The sequence below is a fragment of the Leucopleurus acutus genome (genome assembly GCF_964270905.1).
Source record: "Leucopleurus acutus genome assembly, chromosome: 6".
NCBI lineage: Eukaryota > Metazoa > Chordata > Mammalia > Artiodactyla > Delphinidae > Leucopleurus > Leucopleurus acutus.
The window spans coordinates 45,862,951-45,879,998 of NC_139149.1; the positions used below are offsets into that span (position 1 = coordinate 45,862,951).

The following is a 17,048-nucleotide window of genomic DNA, read 5'->3' on the forward strand; positions in this document are numbered from 1 at the left end:
GAGAATTTAGTACTATTAAACATAACAAAGATATTGGAAATAGTGCATAAAAGTCTAAGAATCATAAAAGAAAAAGTTGTTTTTAACAGATGCTATGATTTCTATGTCTGATATTTGAAAAAATTTTAGAAAGTAGTATTGTTATCCATATAAATGTATTCAAAGAAAAATCTTATTTATGTATAACATGATTTGAGGATGAACTCTAGATTTTGAATACAGTAGACTCTGTATCCTTTCTTGGAGGTTTTTGAGGACCGATTTTTGGTAATATCTCCTTGGCATAAAATGTTTTATGAAGTCCAGCTTCTCGAAGTGCTAACTCAAAACGAAGTCTACGGTCAGAAATTATCTGTAGAAATAAAATGATTTAAATAAATAGCATTTCATTGAAGTAAATTTTATCATTTAGTTCTGTATTTCCCCAAGCCGTGTAATTTGTTTTTACTGGAGAGATGACTAGATGACAGTAAATTCTGTGTATACAGTGACTATATTCTGAACTTACTGAAAATATCCAAACCTTTTTGACATTATCACTTTCCAGTATATCAGTGGTTTCCAACATAAGATGTACAGAATATTGTATACTAGATTAGTCAAAATAAAACAATAAAATTATTAAAAGATGGGATAAAAGAAGCTTACTTTCAGTACGATCATTGATTTGTTATTTATTGTTAGCTGTAATTATAAAATATAAACAACCATTGATTAAAATAAACCTAAACCACAACCTTGTAAATCTGTCTTTAAACAGACATTTTAATTTCTCCATCATTTGGAAATATGTAAATTAAGTTCAAACACATGGCCACTACTTGAAAAACAAAATCAATAGAACTTTTCTTCCAAGGCCAGATTTCTATTTCAAGCAGAACTAGAAAATGCTTCCATCAATCTGACTCTAAGGGGTATAGACATATGAGTAGTTCAATTTCCCTTTTCATTTATAGCTGATTGGACATTATTCCTCCTTCTATGAATATTAATGTCAACAGACACTGTTTGCAATGATAAGAAGGTGGCCACGTATGGCTTTCAGCTAATGAAACATTTTACATGAACTTGAAGTCCCCCTAGAGGATGGGATAATAAGCCATTGAAAGCAACCCCTCCTTCAAGGAGCTCTTACACTAACAGAGGTAAAAAAATGTACACAGATAACTACAGTCCGTGGCAACATGTGACAGATGCTCCAAGAGTAGTAGAATACGGAGAGACATCTCCTGGTGCCAATGAGACTAGGATGGTCTCAGGTAAGGAGGACTACTTGAGCTAACTTTAAAGTTCAACTTACTCTTCTATAAAGCTGGGGATGGGGCTGGGGGAGGAAGAGAGATCAAGAAAGAAAGGCACATGCAAACTCAGAGACGAAATAGGTTAAGTTGGGATCGGGGTAATCTGGGTAGAGTACTTGGTTCCATTGGGAAACACTGAAAAAGGATACTTCTAAGACTGGGACTTGAATTTTAAAGGCTTGAAGGCTATGCCACGGAGTCTGGGGAGCTACTGAGGTTGTGTTTCTGTTTTCAGCATGGAACTAATATAATCATTGCTGTTGCATAAGAAGATGCATCTGATTACAAGTTCAGGATAAATTAAGGTGGCAGAGAAAGAAGAGATGGAGGCAGGGAGAGTGCTTAAGAATCGACTACAATTGTCTAGACATGAAATAATAAATGCCTAAAATTGGCTGGTAGCAAGGAAGAGAGAACTGTCCAAAACACTATGAAGGGAAGAATCAATAGAACTTGGCAACTAATCAATACAGGGACTAGGGGCAACGATGCATATGTCAGGAATAACACTGAGATTTGTGTCTGAAAAGCAACGTATTTGAGCCTTAGACCTAGGTTTCTCCTCTTTTGCTCCAAAAGAGTCTCCCTGGTCACTCTCAACCACTTTGAAGGATTCATGCTCCACCTGTGTGCTGTTGACGTCCTCATTATCTCCAGGATTCACCTTTTTTCCCCCCAGCTCCAGAACTGAGTTTTAAAATGTTTTCATAATTCTGTTTTTTTCAATACGTATCAAGTGAAATGAAGATCTCCCTCACATACTGACCTCCATTTCCCCAATTCTCCTACCCAGATGAAGCCCATCAGTTTCCTGTAAGTGCGTATTAGACATCTTCAACCTAAACCTGATATGAACAAAATAAATGCTCTCTCCCTAAGTCTGCTTTTCCTTCTGAATTCTTATATGGTTAATGGCAGCACCACCTAATGATTATAATTTACTGAATTACTACTAGGTGCCAGACAATATTCTAGGCAATTGACATTTATTATACTAATCCTCACAAGAACCTTACAAATTGTTTTACAGATGAAGTAAACAAGACATAAAGATGTTAATAGCTTACACAAGTTCACACAGCCAGTAAATAGTGGATGTGGATTTCAATCCAAAATGCAGGCTCTTCTCAATATCACTCACTGCATAGTTTAGAATCACCCTCACTCATTATCCCCCTCCTCTTCTCAGCCAGAGCCATCCATGCCCCTGCCAGGCCACCCTCCCCCCACTCCATGCCACTTCTATGAGAGCTCCACCATCTTCAAAGGACCTGACTCCACCTCCACCAATTTTCCATTCAGGACACATTGCTATAACATAAAGCTGATTATATAATTCACCTGCTTCAAAGTCTCACCTCTGCTCACAGGATAAAGGTCAAAAGTCTTAGCAAGTAAGATCTACTATACTTTTCACAGTCTGACCGGAATTTATGTCTACAGTCTCATCCCCCAGCACCCACCCTTACCATGTACCTTACACTGAACACATATCGGTAAGGGTCACCCTCTTCTGCTTGGTGAAGCACTTATTTCCTCAGCCCAGGTACCTGAAAGCTTTTCAGCTTCTGACTGCAATTCTTTGTAAGCCCAACTGCCCTCCCTGCTTTGGCTTCTGGAGATACCCGTGCATTTTCTAATTAATCCCTCTCCCTACACCCACCCCTCTCCCCAATCCAGTTTTGCTGTTGTTTGTTTTTAACTTAAATTATCTGGAATGAATTCTGTCACTGCTGCCAAAATTCCTCAACTAAGATGGAGCTTAGTTTCCCCTTTTCCATTTCTCTGACTGCCCATTCAGGGCTGCCCGTTCATTCCCTTCCTCTTGACGCTGCAGCCCTTAGCCGGAGGCAATCTCACCCTAGTGGAGTTATTCCCATGCACGCTACTTTCCTTCCCAGCGCAACTCCCCTGCTCACTTCCTCCACACAGGACAAGTTTGTCTTGCTCAGGATGCAGCCTTGGCACCAGGCTCAGTGCCAGATACAGTATATGTTCCATAAATATTTGCCCAATTAATATGTGTATTGTTCATCTTTTTATTCCCTAGCAAAGTATGCAGCGCATAAATGAGGCACACTCGATTTATTTGTCAGTGAGTGAATGGATGAAGTTTCCTGCTTTTTAAATAATTAAATAAGCATTTAGCTTTTCTTAGATTTGTAAATTTAACAACTACTTTCTCCCTTAACTTCAGTGATATCCATTCATTCACATGTCCTGGCTCCTTCTCTTCCATCCATCCATCTAAAAAAACTTTTAAAAATCCTTTCTCAGCTATAGAAACAGATTAAAATGATTCAGAAGTTCCTAGAAACAGTTAAATAACCTCTTAATACCTTTTCCCACAGCAAATGTTTCATCATTAGCTCTGATACATTATTTTCTGTTCATTTTAATTTCAGAAAGCTTCCCTCTGCTTTGTCTTATCAGTATCATTAGTTGTTTCTTTAATAGGATTTATGTTATGCATTAAAAATTCTGAATATGATAAATATTTAAACAAAATACAGTATTAACACAACTTTAAAATTTTATAAAATTATTTTTTAGATTAAAATAATTTTCAATGACATTTTTACATAAAGTGTTTTGTTCTATGGTCACCTATCAACTATTTTATATTAAGAATTGTTCAGTAATTATGTGCTCTCATTTAGAAATAAAAATTATGCTAATATGGATGGTATTTAAATGTAAATATTGAAAATAATTTGTAACCCAAAACACACACTTCTACAATTCTTATCATCATGGCTTTTGCATCAATCGTGCTAATTTCCATAATTACCTGCTGTTCATTATATGTATTCAATGTGAAGAGTGGCTTTTGAAGAATAAATTCTTCTTCGATTCCAATACCCATCCTCGCTTTTGATGCCATTGTGTCTGACATCATTCTAACAGGATCAAATTGAGCGACAATAGCAACCTAAAAGAAGAAAAAGCATGGCTACTTGGAACAAGATACAAGCAAAATGCTTCTGGGCAACATTATTAATGATAATGTCCATTAAAGTCAAGAAATTTTATTAAAGATTACATAATTACAGTTATGATTAAATTTAGATAAAAATTTCTTTTTCATCCAAAGTCAAGGGAAATTTTATATAGAAAACCCACATATTCAACCACCTTGAAAGTAACCAAAAGTAGAAAACATTAATTTTTAACCACTAGCAATCTATGGCCATGGTAACAACCCCATGAAGCTTTCTAGAAAGTTTAATCTGATTAAGCTGAATCTAGAGCATGTCATTTATGGGTAAAGTCATGTGTGTTGGCATTATTCAGCAAGACGGGTGAGTTTTCATTGTACCAGGCAACTAGATTTCCAGGGACTGTTAAAAACCACTGTTTCCCCTTCCAGTGAAAAACTGCAGAGTCGTTTCAACCCAAATGCCCTTGTCCTTTATGATAATTGAAATTGTTCAAACCTGTATCCTAATGAAAAGAAGCCACTAATTTTGTAAATTATATGCACCATTAATAACACCTGCCTGTTAATTCCTAAAGTCAAGAATTAGCATTAAGAAAATGGCATTTTTAATGCCATTTAGAAATTGTAATGACATAACTGGGGGTTGAACATACTTTAATTATTATAGGTTTCCTAGCCAAAATGTCTTTTACTGTAGTTCTAAACACTGATTACAGATAACGGGCACAGATATTTCCTCTTTCAAAGGGCTCACAGATGGAAAGAATCCTAATCATATGGACTCTGTAGTTATCAAAATTATATTTTGAACAAGAATGTGTTTAGTAAGAGTGACATTAAGTTTTGTCTCCCGAAGACCATGGTATATCACTATTTGCTAATGATTGAATAATTTAAATTTTGTTGAATCTAAGATGACCAGGACTTAAATTCAAAGTATAGGAATATATTTCTATAATCTATTTTATAAAAGATGATATAATAGTTGTATGCATTTACACTTCCTCTTTACTAAATATTTCATTTAACTAGACTTCCTTGGTTTGAATCCAGTTTGACATTTACTAGCTATGTGACTTTGGGGAACCTCTGGGCCTCCTCAGTTTTCTATGAAGTAGGAATAGTAATAATTCCTACATCATAGGGTTGTGGTAGAGATTAAATGAGGTAAAACCTAAAAGCTAAAAGCATTTAGAAGAGTAATGTGAATGCACATTACTACAAACTTGTGAAGTAGGTACTATTATTATGATTCCCATTTTTCAGAGGAAGAAATGAAGCTTAGGGAGGTTAAAAGACCTAAGTTTTCTCTGTCAGTAAGTAGTGAACCAGGTTGTACCAGTTTTGAAGGACACCAGAGGCCAAGTTCTTACCCAAGATTCTATACTGCCTTCACTGACAGAGAAGAGAAACCAGACAGTCATTTCCTATCAGCTGGGAAATGGTGTCAATGAAGACTTTAGAGCTTGTGAGTTGAGCTAATCACTTTCAGGTTAAAAACTATGAAAAATTACCAAGTAGAACTATTTTATTACATTTCCCAGGTCTTAAATTCTTGCTCTTGCCGACTACTACCTTCGGAACTTTTGCCTACTTTTACGAGCCAAAGCAATGGGAGACTTTTATTTCTCCACAAAAACAGTATTTTTATAAAGTGGTTTTTAACCTGTTTGTTGACTGTGGGATGTTTCCAAACAGAGGTTCCTACCCTAGGGAGGATTATCTTGCTCAATCTCCACCACATTTTTTCGAGGAGAGTAAAATCCTTCGGCTAGATGCAGAGTTTCACTGCTGTACATGGATACTATTCAGCTTATAAACTAGAGGTAATATGGATGCATTTAAATCTTGGGAGAGCTATTTTAAAGGTGCTGATAAAATTCTTTTAATACACTAAGAAACTGGAAATGGTTCAACATAAATCTAATTGCTCCCAGCAATGAAGACCAGTGTCCCAATTTGGGAAAGTTACATTTTATATAGCAGATGTCATGAACTAAGCCCTAGTAATAATGTTATTAAGAGCACTTAGAAACATTTTTTTAAACCACCCATGAAATTTTCCAAATTAAAAACACCTGTTTCCTCAGGGCTTCTATTCGCTTCTCTCTCTCTGCTTCTTCAAGTGCTTCTTGAAGGGTCACTTCTTTTTTCTCCATCAAACGCTTTTCCAATAATTCTCGTCTATATTTAACCCTTTAAAAATAATGCACAGGAAAGTTAGGAAAACATCATGATAATGGAGATTACGTGGATGGGTGCATAGGGACAGAAGGCAACTCATAAGTGACATCACTGTCATACTGTTTTTACTTGCTTTTGGTTGATTTCTCATATCAAAACAATAAAGGATGCTTGTATAAAATACAATTTATAATAATTCTAATAACAATCATAGAACTGCAGGTCATGGGGCAGGAAAACATGGGGTAAAATCAAATCTATCTCTTTCTTCATTAAAATCTTTGTATGAAATGTCATCTGATAAGTTCTAACACAATTTGAGATGTTAAAAAGGCTATATTACTGATTAAATATACATAATTTTAGAAACACTGGTAAATAAAATACTAGAATAATATGCCCGAAGTATCTCAATTACTAGACTTTAAACCAAACTCTATACTGTTATTCATAACTGTGTGTGTGTGTGTGTGTGTGTGTATGTGTTAAGAAACTTTGAAAACTGCACTTTGACTGTAGATGGCAGCAAAAACATGACTTTCCCTTAGCATTCTGTTTCCATCCCCCTTAACAGCAGATATTAAAGCGGCATATTTAAATATCTGTTTTAATACTCCCAGGTTCATTTGGGTCTCCTCGGCTGCCTTTTCAGGCAGCCTCCCTAACCATCTTCTTTGTAGAGATAAGATTTGTCTTTTCAAAAACAGTAGGCACCTGGGTTCTCGAGGGAGTAGGTGGCCGTTGCCTCTGTCTTCTATCATTAACGGTTTAGATTTAACTTCCTCTATGGCATCAGTCACAAACGTGCTTTACCCTTAGCGCGCACACCTGCATTTTCCATGGATATCCCTTCGCTAGACCCTTTTTTATTCTGAATCCCGACATTTACTGAGGTGTTCACTAGGCACCAAGTCTTGTGCTAAGGGCTTTACCTCTTTTAGCTCAATTAGACATCACATGTTGGGGTACCTCTATTGATCCCACGTTAGGGTATCACTATTGATCCCATTTTAAAGATAAAGAAATGGAGGCATAGACAAGTGACGTAAATTGTCCAAGCTCTCACACCCAGTAAATGGCAGAGCCTGAGGTCAAACCCAGGCAGACTGGCCCCAGGGCCCATGCCTACTCCTCACCCTCTCGCCTCCACGCAACTAACCACTATGCTCTTCTCTCTTCTCCTCCTGACAACCCCACTCACCTCACTGACTTATGTGTGCCAAACCCTGTGCTAGATATTGAAAGCACACTGAGAAAACGACTGTTCTTAAACAGTTTGTAGTTTAACAGAGACACAGACAAGCCCAAGAACTAAACAAGGTATACAGTGTCTTCAGAGAGGTATAAATAAGGTCCACTGAGAATTCAGAGGAAGGTGCGATGACTACTTGCTGGGCTGTGAGAGAGACTGGTGAGCTTCAGCAAGAGCTCTTTAGAGGAGGCAGTGTCTGAGCTGGGTCTGGAGGACTAGAAGGCCAGGAGACACGGTGACCGAGGTGGGACAGAGCAGGAGCCGGAATGGGGGTGAGTCCAGGGAGGCACTCGCATTCAGGCTCCTGCACGTGCAGCGCTGGCATCCAAGAGTGGGCGACTTCTTCAGTTTTGCACCCCCGGGGGCCTCACTTGCCCCACCTTGTCACAGCCCTGAGCAGGAAAGGGTTCATGGTGGCTAGAACAGAGAAAGTGGATGAGCAGTGACAGAGAGGCCAAGAAAAGCACTGGAGGGCTGAACCTGGTAGTTACATGGTTCCCTCAATGATTTGCTCCTGGGGAGGAAACCCTCTTTAAAATCAGGTTGCTCCTGAGGCTGGCACTGAAGAAGGTGCTCTGGGAAAGGAGAGAAGGGAAGCAGGCAGCAGATGCTTTTCGAGGACAAAACCCAGAATGGGGTTTGGAAGGAAGATCCTAGCCTCACAGCCTCATGGCTGTGGCTGTTCTCCACCATCATCTCCCATTTCAGGAGTCAGTACAGTCAGCTACATGGATTAAAGAATCTGAAGACCAGATTGCTCCCCTTCTTTGCCGCCTCCCTGTCATAGAAAGTTCTATTTCTCTTTCCCTCCACGTTCACTAAGGCATGACACAACCTCCCTAATGAGGTTCTACTCAGTTTAAGCACTGAGTACAAGCTAAGTGAACTACTGTGAAGGTTCAATTAAAAGACACCCTGGGATTTGACAATTGCCATATGTTAATTCTCAGAACCTTTGAAAAGTTTCTCTTCCTCTGGATGTATAGGTTGCTTTGTCTGCAGCAAAGTTTTGGCTGCTTTGTGGGAAAGTAATAGCTGTTTTATTTGGAGGAGCTTGACTAGCGAGGAAGAGGTTGAGAGTGAGGCATCTGAGGCTGTGTGGTAAAGAAAGCTGGCTCATGCTTTACTGTGAGGCTCACTCCTTGCTTCAACAAAAATTTGAGCACCTCTCTGCATCCATCACTGTGCTAAGCACTGGAGATACGATTTCAACACAGGAGACACACTCCTGTCCTCACAGAAGCGACCATATAATGCCGATACAAAGACCCAGGCAATTATGACACAGGGGGACTCTTGCTCTGATGGGACAATGGGGCAGAGGTCATGGGAGAGGTACCTTTGCCAGACTTGGGGCATTCAGGGGAGCATCCAACAGGAAGTGGTCTGAATTTCAGATCTAAAAAGGGAGCAGGAACTCTCCAGATGGGGAGAGAATAGAAAGAATGTTCTAGGTAGAAAAAAAGAAATGGCAATATGAAGGCCCAGAAGGTGGAAGAGCACGGTACTTTTGAAGAACTGAAAAATATTTGGAATGACCAAAAATGAAAGATGTAAGGTGAGGAGTGCCAAGAGCTGAGGCTGGGGAGGCAAGAGAGGCCAGACGGCGGGGGCTTTGCAAGCATGAGGGCTTTGATCAGGGCAATGGGATCAGAAAGCTCTCTCCTATAATATGGAAGATGGATTGCGAGGAAGCAAGACCAGAGAGAATTATCCAGATGCAAGTTGATGGTTTCCTGAATTAGGGCAGAGGGAGGGGTGCTGGTGGGAGTTAGAGAGAAGACATGTATTTAAAATTTATGTAGAAAATAGAATAAGTAGGAATTGTTAGTGTTTTTTATGGGAAGAGGGGAGAGGAAGTTAAGGTTTCTGTCTTGCATGATGAACAATGGCATCCCTCACTAAAACTGGGGACTTAGAGAAACCAGGAAGAGAAGGAATCGGGTTCAGTTTAGACATAGATCTGCTGTCGTAAGATCTGGGCTGGAGCAGTGGATGCGGATCTTTATCAATGGCATGGGATTGAGTCCGAGGGACAGATGGCACCAGCCAGGAAGAGACTGTAGAGTAAGAAGAGAGGCAGGCCTTGCATTGGTTCCCAAGGAAACAACTTTTTTCCCTTCTTTTCTATATATATTTTCAGTATTTATAAATTTTATATCATTCATTCATTCGTTGGCTGGGTGCCCATTCTGTGCCAAGCACCGTTCTAGGGTGGGTGATCCATGCTGATTAAAACAAAACAACCCGGCTCTCATAGAGTTTCAATTCTAGACATATATATTTATTCATCTATTTAGAAGTTTAATTTCTTTTCAAAAGGTGGGGGATATTATCAGTTTAATTTCCCCACTCTGCTACAACCCAAGGAAGCAACTTTTAAGAAAGGGGCAGAAGAGGAGGAAACTAAGAGAATGAGGAGAAATGGTGGCAAAGAAGCAAAGGAAGATGGGAACAGCAATGTCACATGCTACAAATCAGTTATAATATCAGATAATCATTGGATTAAATAACAGGGAGCCATTGGCGACCTCGGCATTAGAGAGGTGACTGAAGAATTAGCGGAAGATAAGGAAGTAAGAGGGAGCAGAGACAACCCCTTCAGTAAGACTGATGCCAACGGGGAGGAGCGAGGCAGGGCAGTGCTGGAGGAAGCTGATCACAGTTGCATTGGCTCCAAAGTGATGATCAAGATGACTCTGACTACCATGAAGATTGGCCAAGGGAAGATTTCAGGAAACAGACACACTCAAATTCTTCATTCTTAGAGATGTTATCGTTTAAACTCAAATAATAATTCACTGTAAAGGGGGAAGCTCTTGGTACATCTTTCTTTTCCCAGTCTGGATAGAAAAATGTCTTTGCCTAAAGAGAAGTGATGCAGAAAAACTCCTGGGAGAAAGCCAAATACTCACATATTCATGGGGAAAGAAAATAGCAACACAGTAAAGTCAATCATTTGGAAAATTTTCCACATAAATACCTTCAGCCATTTGAGGTAGCAGCTTTTCTCCAAATTAAACTGTTGCTATGAAAGTCAATGTCAGGAAGTGGCAAAACTCAATAGTCTTTAAGCTCTGCACTGAATTCCCAAACAGGAATCCTAGGTTCTTCTCTCAGTCTGTTTTATGCTCCTTGAGTTGACGAAGGTTGAGAGTGCGGCAGAGGAGGCCTTTTCCACTCCTCTTGGGGGAGGAGAAGCATCATACTGTTCAAAAGCAACAGCTGCTGCAGAATCAGGCACAGCATTAACAATAATCTGAAAAGGATTTTGTTTAAGCCTCTGGACCTGAGTGTAGTTGAAGGGACAAGAAGCTTTCATGTAGAAATGGAGAATTTTTGTATAATTTTGGATAATTTTTATGTGTGTATTGCACTCTAAGAGATGAGTATACAAATGCAAATGGTTTGGAAACACCATGAACTTCAGTAACAGCCTCCCTTTGCTTTAGTGAAACTTCAGTAAGAACTGGGCAAAATATTAAGTACAAAATCTTGACCTCCCTCCTATCTGGAGACACAGGTAACTTCAGTCTAAAAGGAAGCTACAGCAAACAAGAGGGGAAAAAAGACTTCAGAATAATTGCTGGTAGTGGGAGGTTCTACCGTTTTTGTTTTTGTTTTTAAAACTTAAGCAGTAAATAAAACAGCATTAACAACACATCTTAATTAGATTAACCAGTATGGAACTCCCATCAAAAATGTTTCAGGGAAGTAATCTGCCCTGCTGAATTAGAGGCAGTTTCTAAACAAATCTGCTACTTCATTTTTAGGTGATGTGGCTTACTCAACACTGAACAAGGAATCTTTAACAGGCACACACTGGAGGTGCTATTGCCACAGGGGTCTGAGCAGCAGCAGCAGCATGGTGAACCTGTTTCTGCCTGCTGGGAAATCCCGTTTTGGCTTAAACCCCACTCAGAAAGTTTTGCCCACCAAGCAAAGAGAACCTCTCCGTGAGCTCTAGGGAACTCCAACAGGGAAGAGTGCGCAGATCAAAACATAGGCAGGCCAGGTGGCAGCACCTGTCCAAAGGTGGAGGTCTGGGGGAGAGGAGGTGGAGAAGCCAGCCCAGAGAAAAGAAGGGAGATAACATAACCAGTGCCGGTATCGCGCCTCTAACCATCCGGGTGATGAGACTCGACTCAGTGGGTGTTCTGGCTAAGGGCCTAAGCAGAGACCAGTTCCTGCAAATGTAATGTGAATCCTGATACAAAGCAGGGACATCCTGGTACAGATCAGCATGGGACAAGAACAAAGAGGATTCACAGAGAACCCGCAGAACCACAAGGAGATGAACTCATGCCAGCCCCAGAAAAAGATACTATTCTTCTGGCTCAGAGCGCTTACTGGTTCCTTTGTGCCGTGTAAAGGCAAGTTCCTATTGGAACTCCAGTCTTTAATTGATTAATTCAATTAGTCAACAGAGTTACTTGAGCACTTACTATGTGCCAAGCACTGCCCCAGGTGCTCAGGATAACAATAGTGAAAAATAAAAACCAGACAAGATCCCCCCTCTTAAATCTTACGTTATTTGTGGGTTATTCTATATAAGCATGCTTAAATTAACATCCTAGTAAAATACATTAAATTGTTTTAATAAATTATTTTTGAATTTATCACAGAGTCCTAAATTAAAGAGCTCCTTCTTATATTGCTCTAAAGCGACAGTTCTCAACTGTGACTATCATTGGAATTATCTGAACTTAGAAAAAGTTCTGATGCCAGGGCCCCACACCACTCTAATTACATCACAGTCTGGTTCGGGGGCTCCAGCATCGGTATTTTGTTAAAAGTTACCCAGGTGATTCTAATGAGCAGTCTGGTCTGAGTGCAGCACCACCTGGCCCCTTGGGTCCCTAATTTGAGCTAATGTCAGGATCACCTGGAGGGCTTGTTGAAGTGCAGATTGCTTGATTGCCTCCAGAGTTTCTGATCCAGAAGCAGTGAGGCGGGGTCTGAAAATCTGCATTTGTAAGAAGTTTCCAGGTGATGCTGATTCTGCTGGTCTGGGGACCACACTTTGAGAACTACAGCAAAGACAAATATTTTGATTAGAGGGACTCTACCTGCCTACTGTTAACAAGACAAAACCAGATACAAATTACTACCCAGATAGGGTTTCTTATTTATGGTTGCATGTGCTAAATAGTTATATGCCTCAGGATTGACCCACACTAGAAGTTCCTCCTTTCATGTTACTGACGTTCAAGAGCAGAATCCTTAATTTGTGTCATATTTTAGATTCCACATATAAGTGATGTCATATTCCACTGTGTGTGTGTGTGTATATATATATATATATATATATATATATATATATATATACCACATGTTCTTTATCTATGAAACAGAAAGAGACTCACAGACATAGAGAACAGGCTTGTGGTTTCCAAGCACTGGTGAGGATGGGGGAGTGTTCGATTGGGAGTTTGGGATTAGCAGATGCAAACCATTATATAGAGAATGAATAAACAACAAGGTCCTACTGTATAGCACAGGGAACTATATTCAATATCCTGTGATAAACCGTAATGGAAAAGAATATGAAAAAGAATGTTTATGTATATGTATGACTGAATCACTTTGGTGTACACCAGAAACTAACACAACATTGTAAGTTAAGGGTCCTTCAATTTTAAAAAAGAGCAGAATCTTTCAACCCCATCCCACCCCCATGACCCTAACACACATGGATGACAGGTTCCCTCAGTGGCAGTGGTCCGCCCCGGCTTGGGTCAGTGTCAGTGATGGGTAGTTGCAACAACGGCTGTTACTGAACCTCTTTCTTTCCCTCCAGGGGACAAAACACTGGTGTATCCTGATGACGGTTGAAAACCTCAGACTCCTGGTGATATTTAAAGGGTCTATTCAGTAAAATCAAAAAAGGAAGAAACAACTTGAAAGCATTTCTGCTATGAGCCACTTCCCTTGGGAATAGTTCTTGCAACTCCAGGGGGGGTAAATATTTTTCATGCTGGAAGTGAAAACCCATAAATAAGAGTCATGTACATTTTCCTGTTGGTTGTAATCAGTTCCAACCTAGCCATCTGAGTTCACCTGAGTTAGAAATGCAGAGATATAAACAGCTGTGAAACAAGGACTTAAACCTGGGAATCCAGAATATAGGACAAGATGTGAGGAGAGGGTTACTGAAAGAATGTTGCAAATATCGTATTAGCCCTTGCCTCAAGTTAGTGCAGAAAGACATTTCTGCCACATTTATCCTCCTCTTTTCAAACTACTCCTAACCCTTTCCATCTAGTTTTCAGTAATCCTTTTATACCCTCACATAGCCTCAAAAATTTCCTAGAATACTCCTTTCCAATAGCATTTCAAGTAGGGTACAAGAAATAAAAGATGCATTGTCTATCGGGAATTAAAAGCAATAATAAAAGCCGGTCTTCTTTTTTCTTTTTAATCACCACGCATCAGCAACTCTAAACAAAGTTAGTGATAAAAACTCCCTCCACAGATGGGGCATGCAGCCCCATCTCACTGACTCTTGGCTGCTCCTTTCAAATGTTTCCCTTAACTAAAAACCAGTGCTTCCCAGGTGATCCTACTTCCATTGTTACCCTTTTACAATGGTGAGGGAAGAAGGCTAGCATTTTCCTGGCTCTCCAACAATTCCAGAAAAGTTTTATCCATTGACTTGGGTTAGACTATCCTCTTTCTAATAGGGTTCTTGGGATCAACTACTGGCTTCCCAGGTCACTGCCCGACATTTCCTGAGGGTTATTCAAAACTCCACTCTTACAGTTCCTTGATTCCCCAGCAGCATTTGCTTCTCCCCTGCTTCAACAGCCCACTCCTTAGACCAAACTTGGAGCTTGGCATCACCTATTGAAACTGTGGGTAATCATTTTCAAATCCATTTCACCTGCTTTCACTAATCAAGGTCATTTTAAGACTTGCATGTTCTCCAAGCTGCACAGAGCCTATACAATAAGATGTTTACCTGAGTTGCTTTCTGGGAACTAGGAGTCAGCTGTGTCTAGCTCAGCTGAGCTGGTTAAGACTGGATAGGACCACCAACCAACCCTCCAACTGAGCATGCACGAGTGTCCGCTAGGTGACCTTTTGATGTCAGCGAGCTGAAAACTCCACCCTCAGATCGTGCTAAGCATCTCCATTTTTGAACATGCAGAGGCCTGTAGCTTAGTTACACCTGAGCAGAACGATGATTGCTGCACCTTTTTCCAACCGACTTTCCCCATGCTCCATACACCTCAGACCATCCTGCTGCTTTATTCTTTATCCCACAAATACCCGGAGCCCCTTGCCTCTGGGGAGGGGGCTCTGAGACTTTTTCTCCTGTCTCCTTACTTGGCTGCTTAGCTAATAAACGCTCTCTTTGCTGCACACCTCTGGCTTCTCAGCGTTTTGCCTTGCTGCCTGTCAGGCAAAACGAACCTGGTCTGGGAACACCATTTCCCTGCCAAAATTTTACACTGAGGGATTCTGTTCCGACTCCAATCTCTAGGGTCACCACATATACCGATGAAGGCTGCATGCTGCATAACCCTAGCAATGGACTGCCTTCCAACCTCCCATCCTTTTTACATTCACTCATTTAACCTTACTCAACCTGCTACTACTTTGGCTTATCAGGCTCTCCATTTCTCAACAATATTTATGAACTATGAACTTTGTGCCAGGCACTGGGCTAGGTCTTTCCCTCATGAAGTTTACTGTCATTCTACCTCTTCCTTTTCTCCCAGGCTATGAGGCACAATCAGATTTTACTTAAGTCTCTCTCCAGCTTTGGATCGATGGGCATATCTCTTCAAAGGCATTATCATTAATACTCTTTTATTGTCTTCTTTTCTTTCCACATCTGCTCTGACAATTTCCAACCCTCATTCTTTATTGAATTTGTTATATATTTGTGAGGTTTGAACCTTACCTAGACATTTAACACTCCTCCAGAATGATTTTATTTACCTCAGCTGCTTGATAGTCTCCCTCTTAGTAGAGAACCTCACCTCCTACTTTACTGAAAAGAAAAGGCCATAAGCGTTCACTTTCCCTACCATGCTTTGTTCACTTCCAATCTTGTCAAGACTCATCTTTATTCATCCTTTCCTTAAACCTGGGCTCTTAATACCATAAACCTAGTCGTCTCTAGGTCCTTGCTCCAGAAGTAAATCTTTTACTTTCCTATTTCTTCAGTCCTTCTCCCCTCCACGGTTCCTTTTCTTCTGCACACAAACTTCTTCAAATGGGGAAAATACATCTCTCTCAACTCTCTCTTTTCAGCTACCGTCCTCTTTTTCCCTTCCCGGCAAAATTTCTTAAATGCAGTAGCCATACTTTGTCTCTAATTCTTTCAGTCTGATTTAGTCCAAACCCCCTGCAGTCTGGCCTCTGACCTTTCCACTCTGTGGAAACTGCTCTCACCAATGCCTCCAAATTGTAAACTCAGAGCCTCCTTTTAAAGCTCCTCTGACTTGACCTAACAATGCCTGGTACTGATGACCGCCTCCTTCATGAATGCACATCCTATTTCTGACTGCTTTTCCTCATATTTTGCTGGCTCCTCCTCATCTGTCCACCCAAGTTTCCAACACAAATCCTCTTTTTAAATCCACAATTTAAAAACATTGTCTGGGAAATATGACTTCAGCTACAATCAAGGCATGAATAGCTGCAGCTTCCAACTCCTTCAAAGCCCCAAATCCTTTGATCTTTTATTTCTTCTCTATGTAATTTCAGGATTGACTTCAGTTAAATCCCTCAAATGTAACTATATTACAGTGATAGTTAAATGCACAGCTTCTGCCTTAATGGGCATCTGAGCTTGGTATAGTGTTGACATCCTTTTGTGAAAACTTAGGAACAAACCTAATGACACACGGCTAAGGAGAAGTCTGGAATTTCTCCCCAGATCCTCTTAGAAATGAACCACTGTGGCACCATGGGTACCATGGACAGGGCCAAGATTCTGCCTAGCCAATTATTTTGGGTTTGCTCTAATCCAAAGGCTGAGATTTATGTTCCCAATGTTTAATACCTTATAACATGGCTGCAACAATTTTAGCCTGAAATATTTATAGTACAGTTAGTCACTTCAGCTACTTAAAAATCATAAAATGTATAACTTTGAGCAATATAACTTCTTGGAACCAAGAAATTTTTTATGTGCTTAAACAACTGACTGGGCCCACAACATTTGGGATTACTAGCTATAAACCATTTTACAAATAGGAGATATCTTCCAAAAATAATGACTTTATAATATTAGAAGAGTTGATTTTTTTAATCCCTCCTTTCTGATAGTAATTGTATAGGGCTACTGCCTATGATGGCCAAATTAGATTTTAATAATTAGACCACACTGGTAAACATCTGTTGTTTTTTTACCCTC

At 40.0% G+C, this 17,048-nt stretch overlaps 1 protein-coding gene across 1 annotated transcript in view; it reads right to left on the reverse strand.

The window, feature by feature from the left end:
* Positions 1 to 205: 205 nt before the first annotated feature.
* The window catches only part of CCDC148 (coiled-coil domain containing 148), a gene marked incomplete at both ends in the record, with an annotated part of 267,375 nt that continues 250,532 nt past the window's right edge, over positions 206 to 17,048 (reverse strand). The window contains 3 exon segments of the mRNA XM_082840901.1: positions 206 to 352; positions 4,093 to 4,233; positions 6,321 to 6,438. Coding sequence (XP_082697027.1) covers positions 206 to 352; positions 4,093 to 4,233; positions 6,321 to 6,438 — 406 coding nt within the window.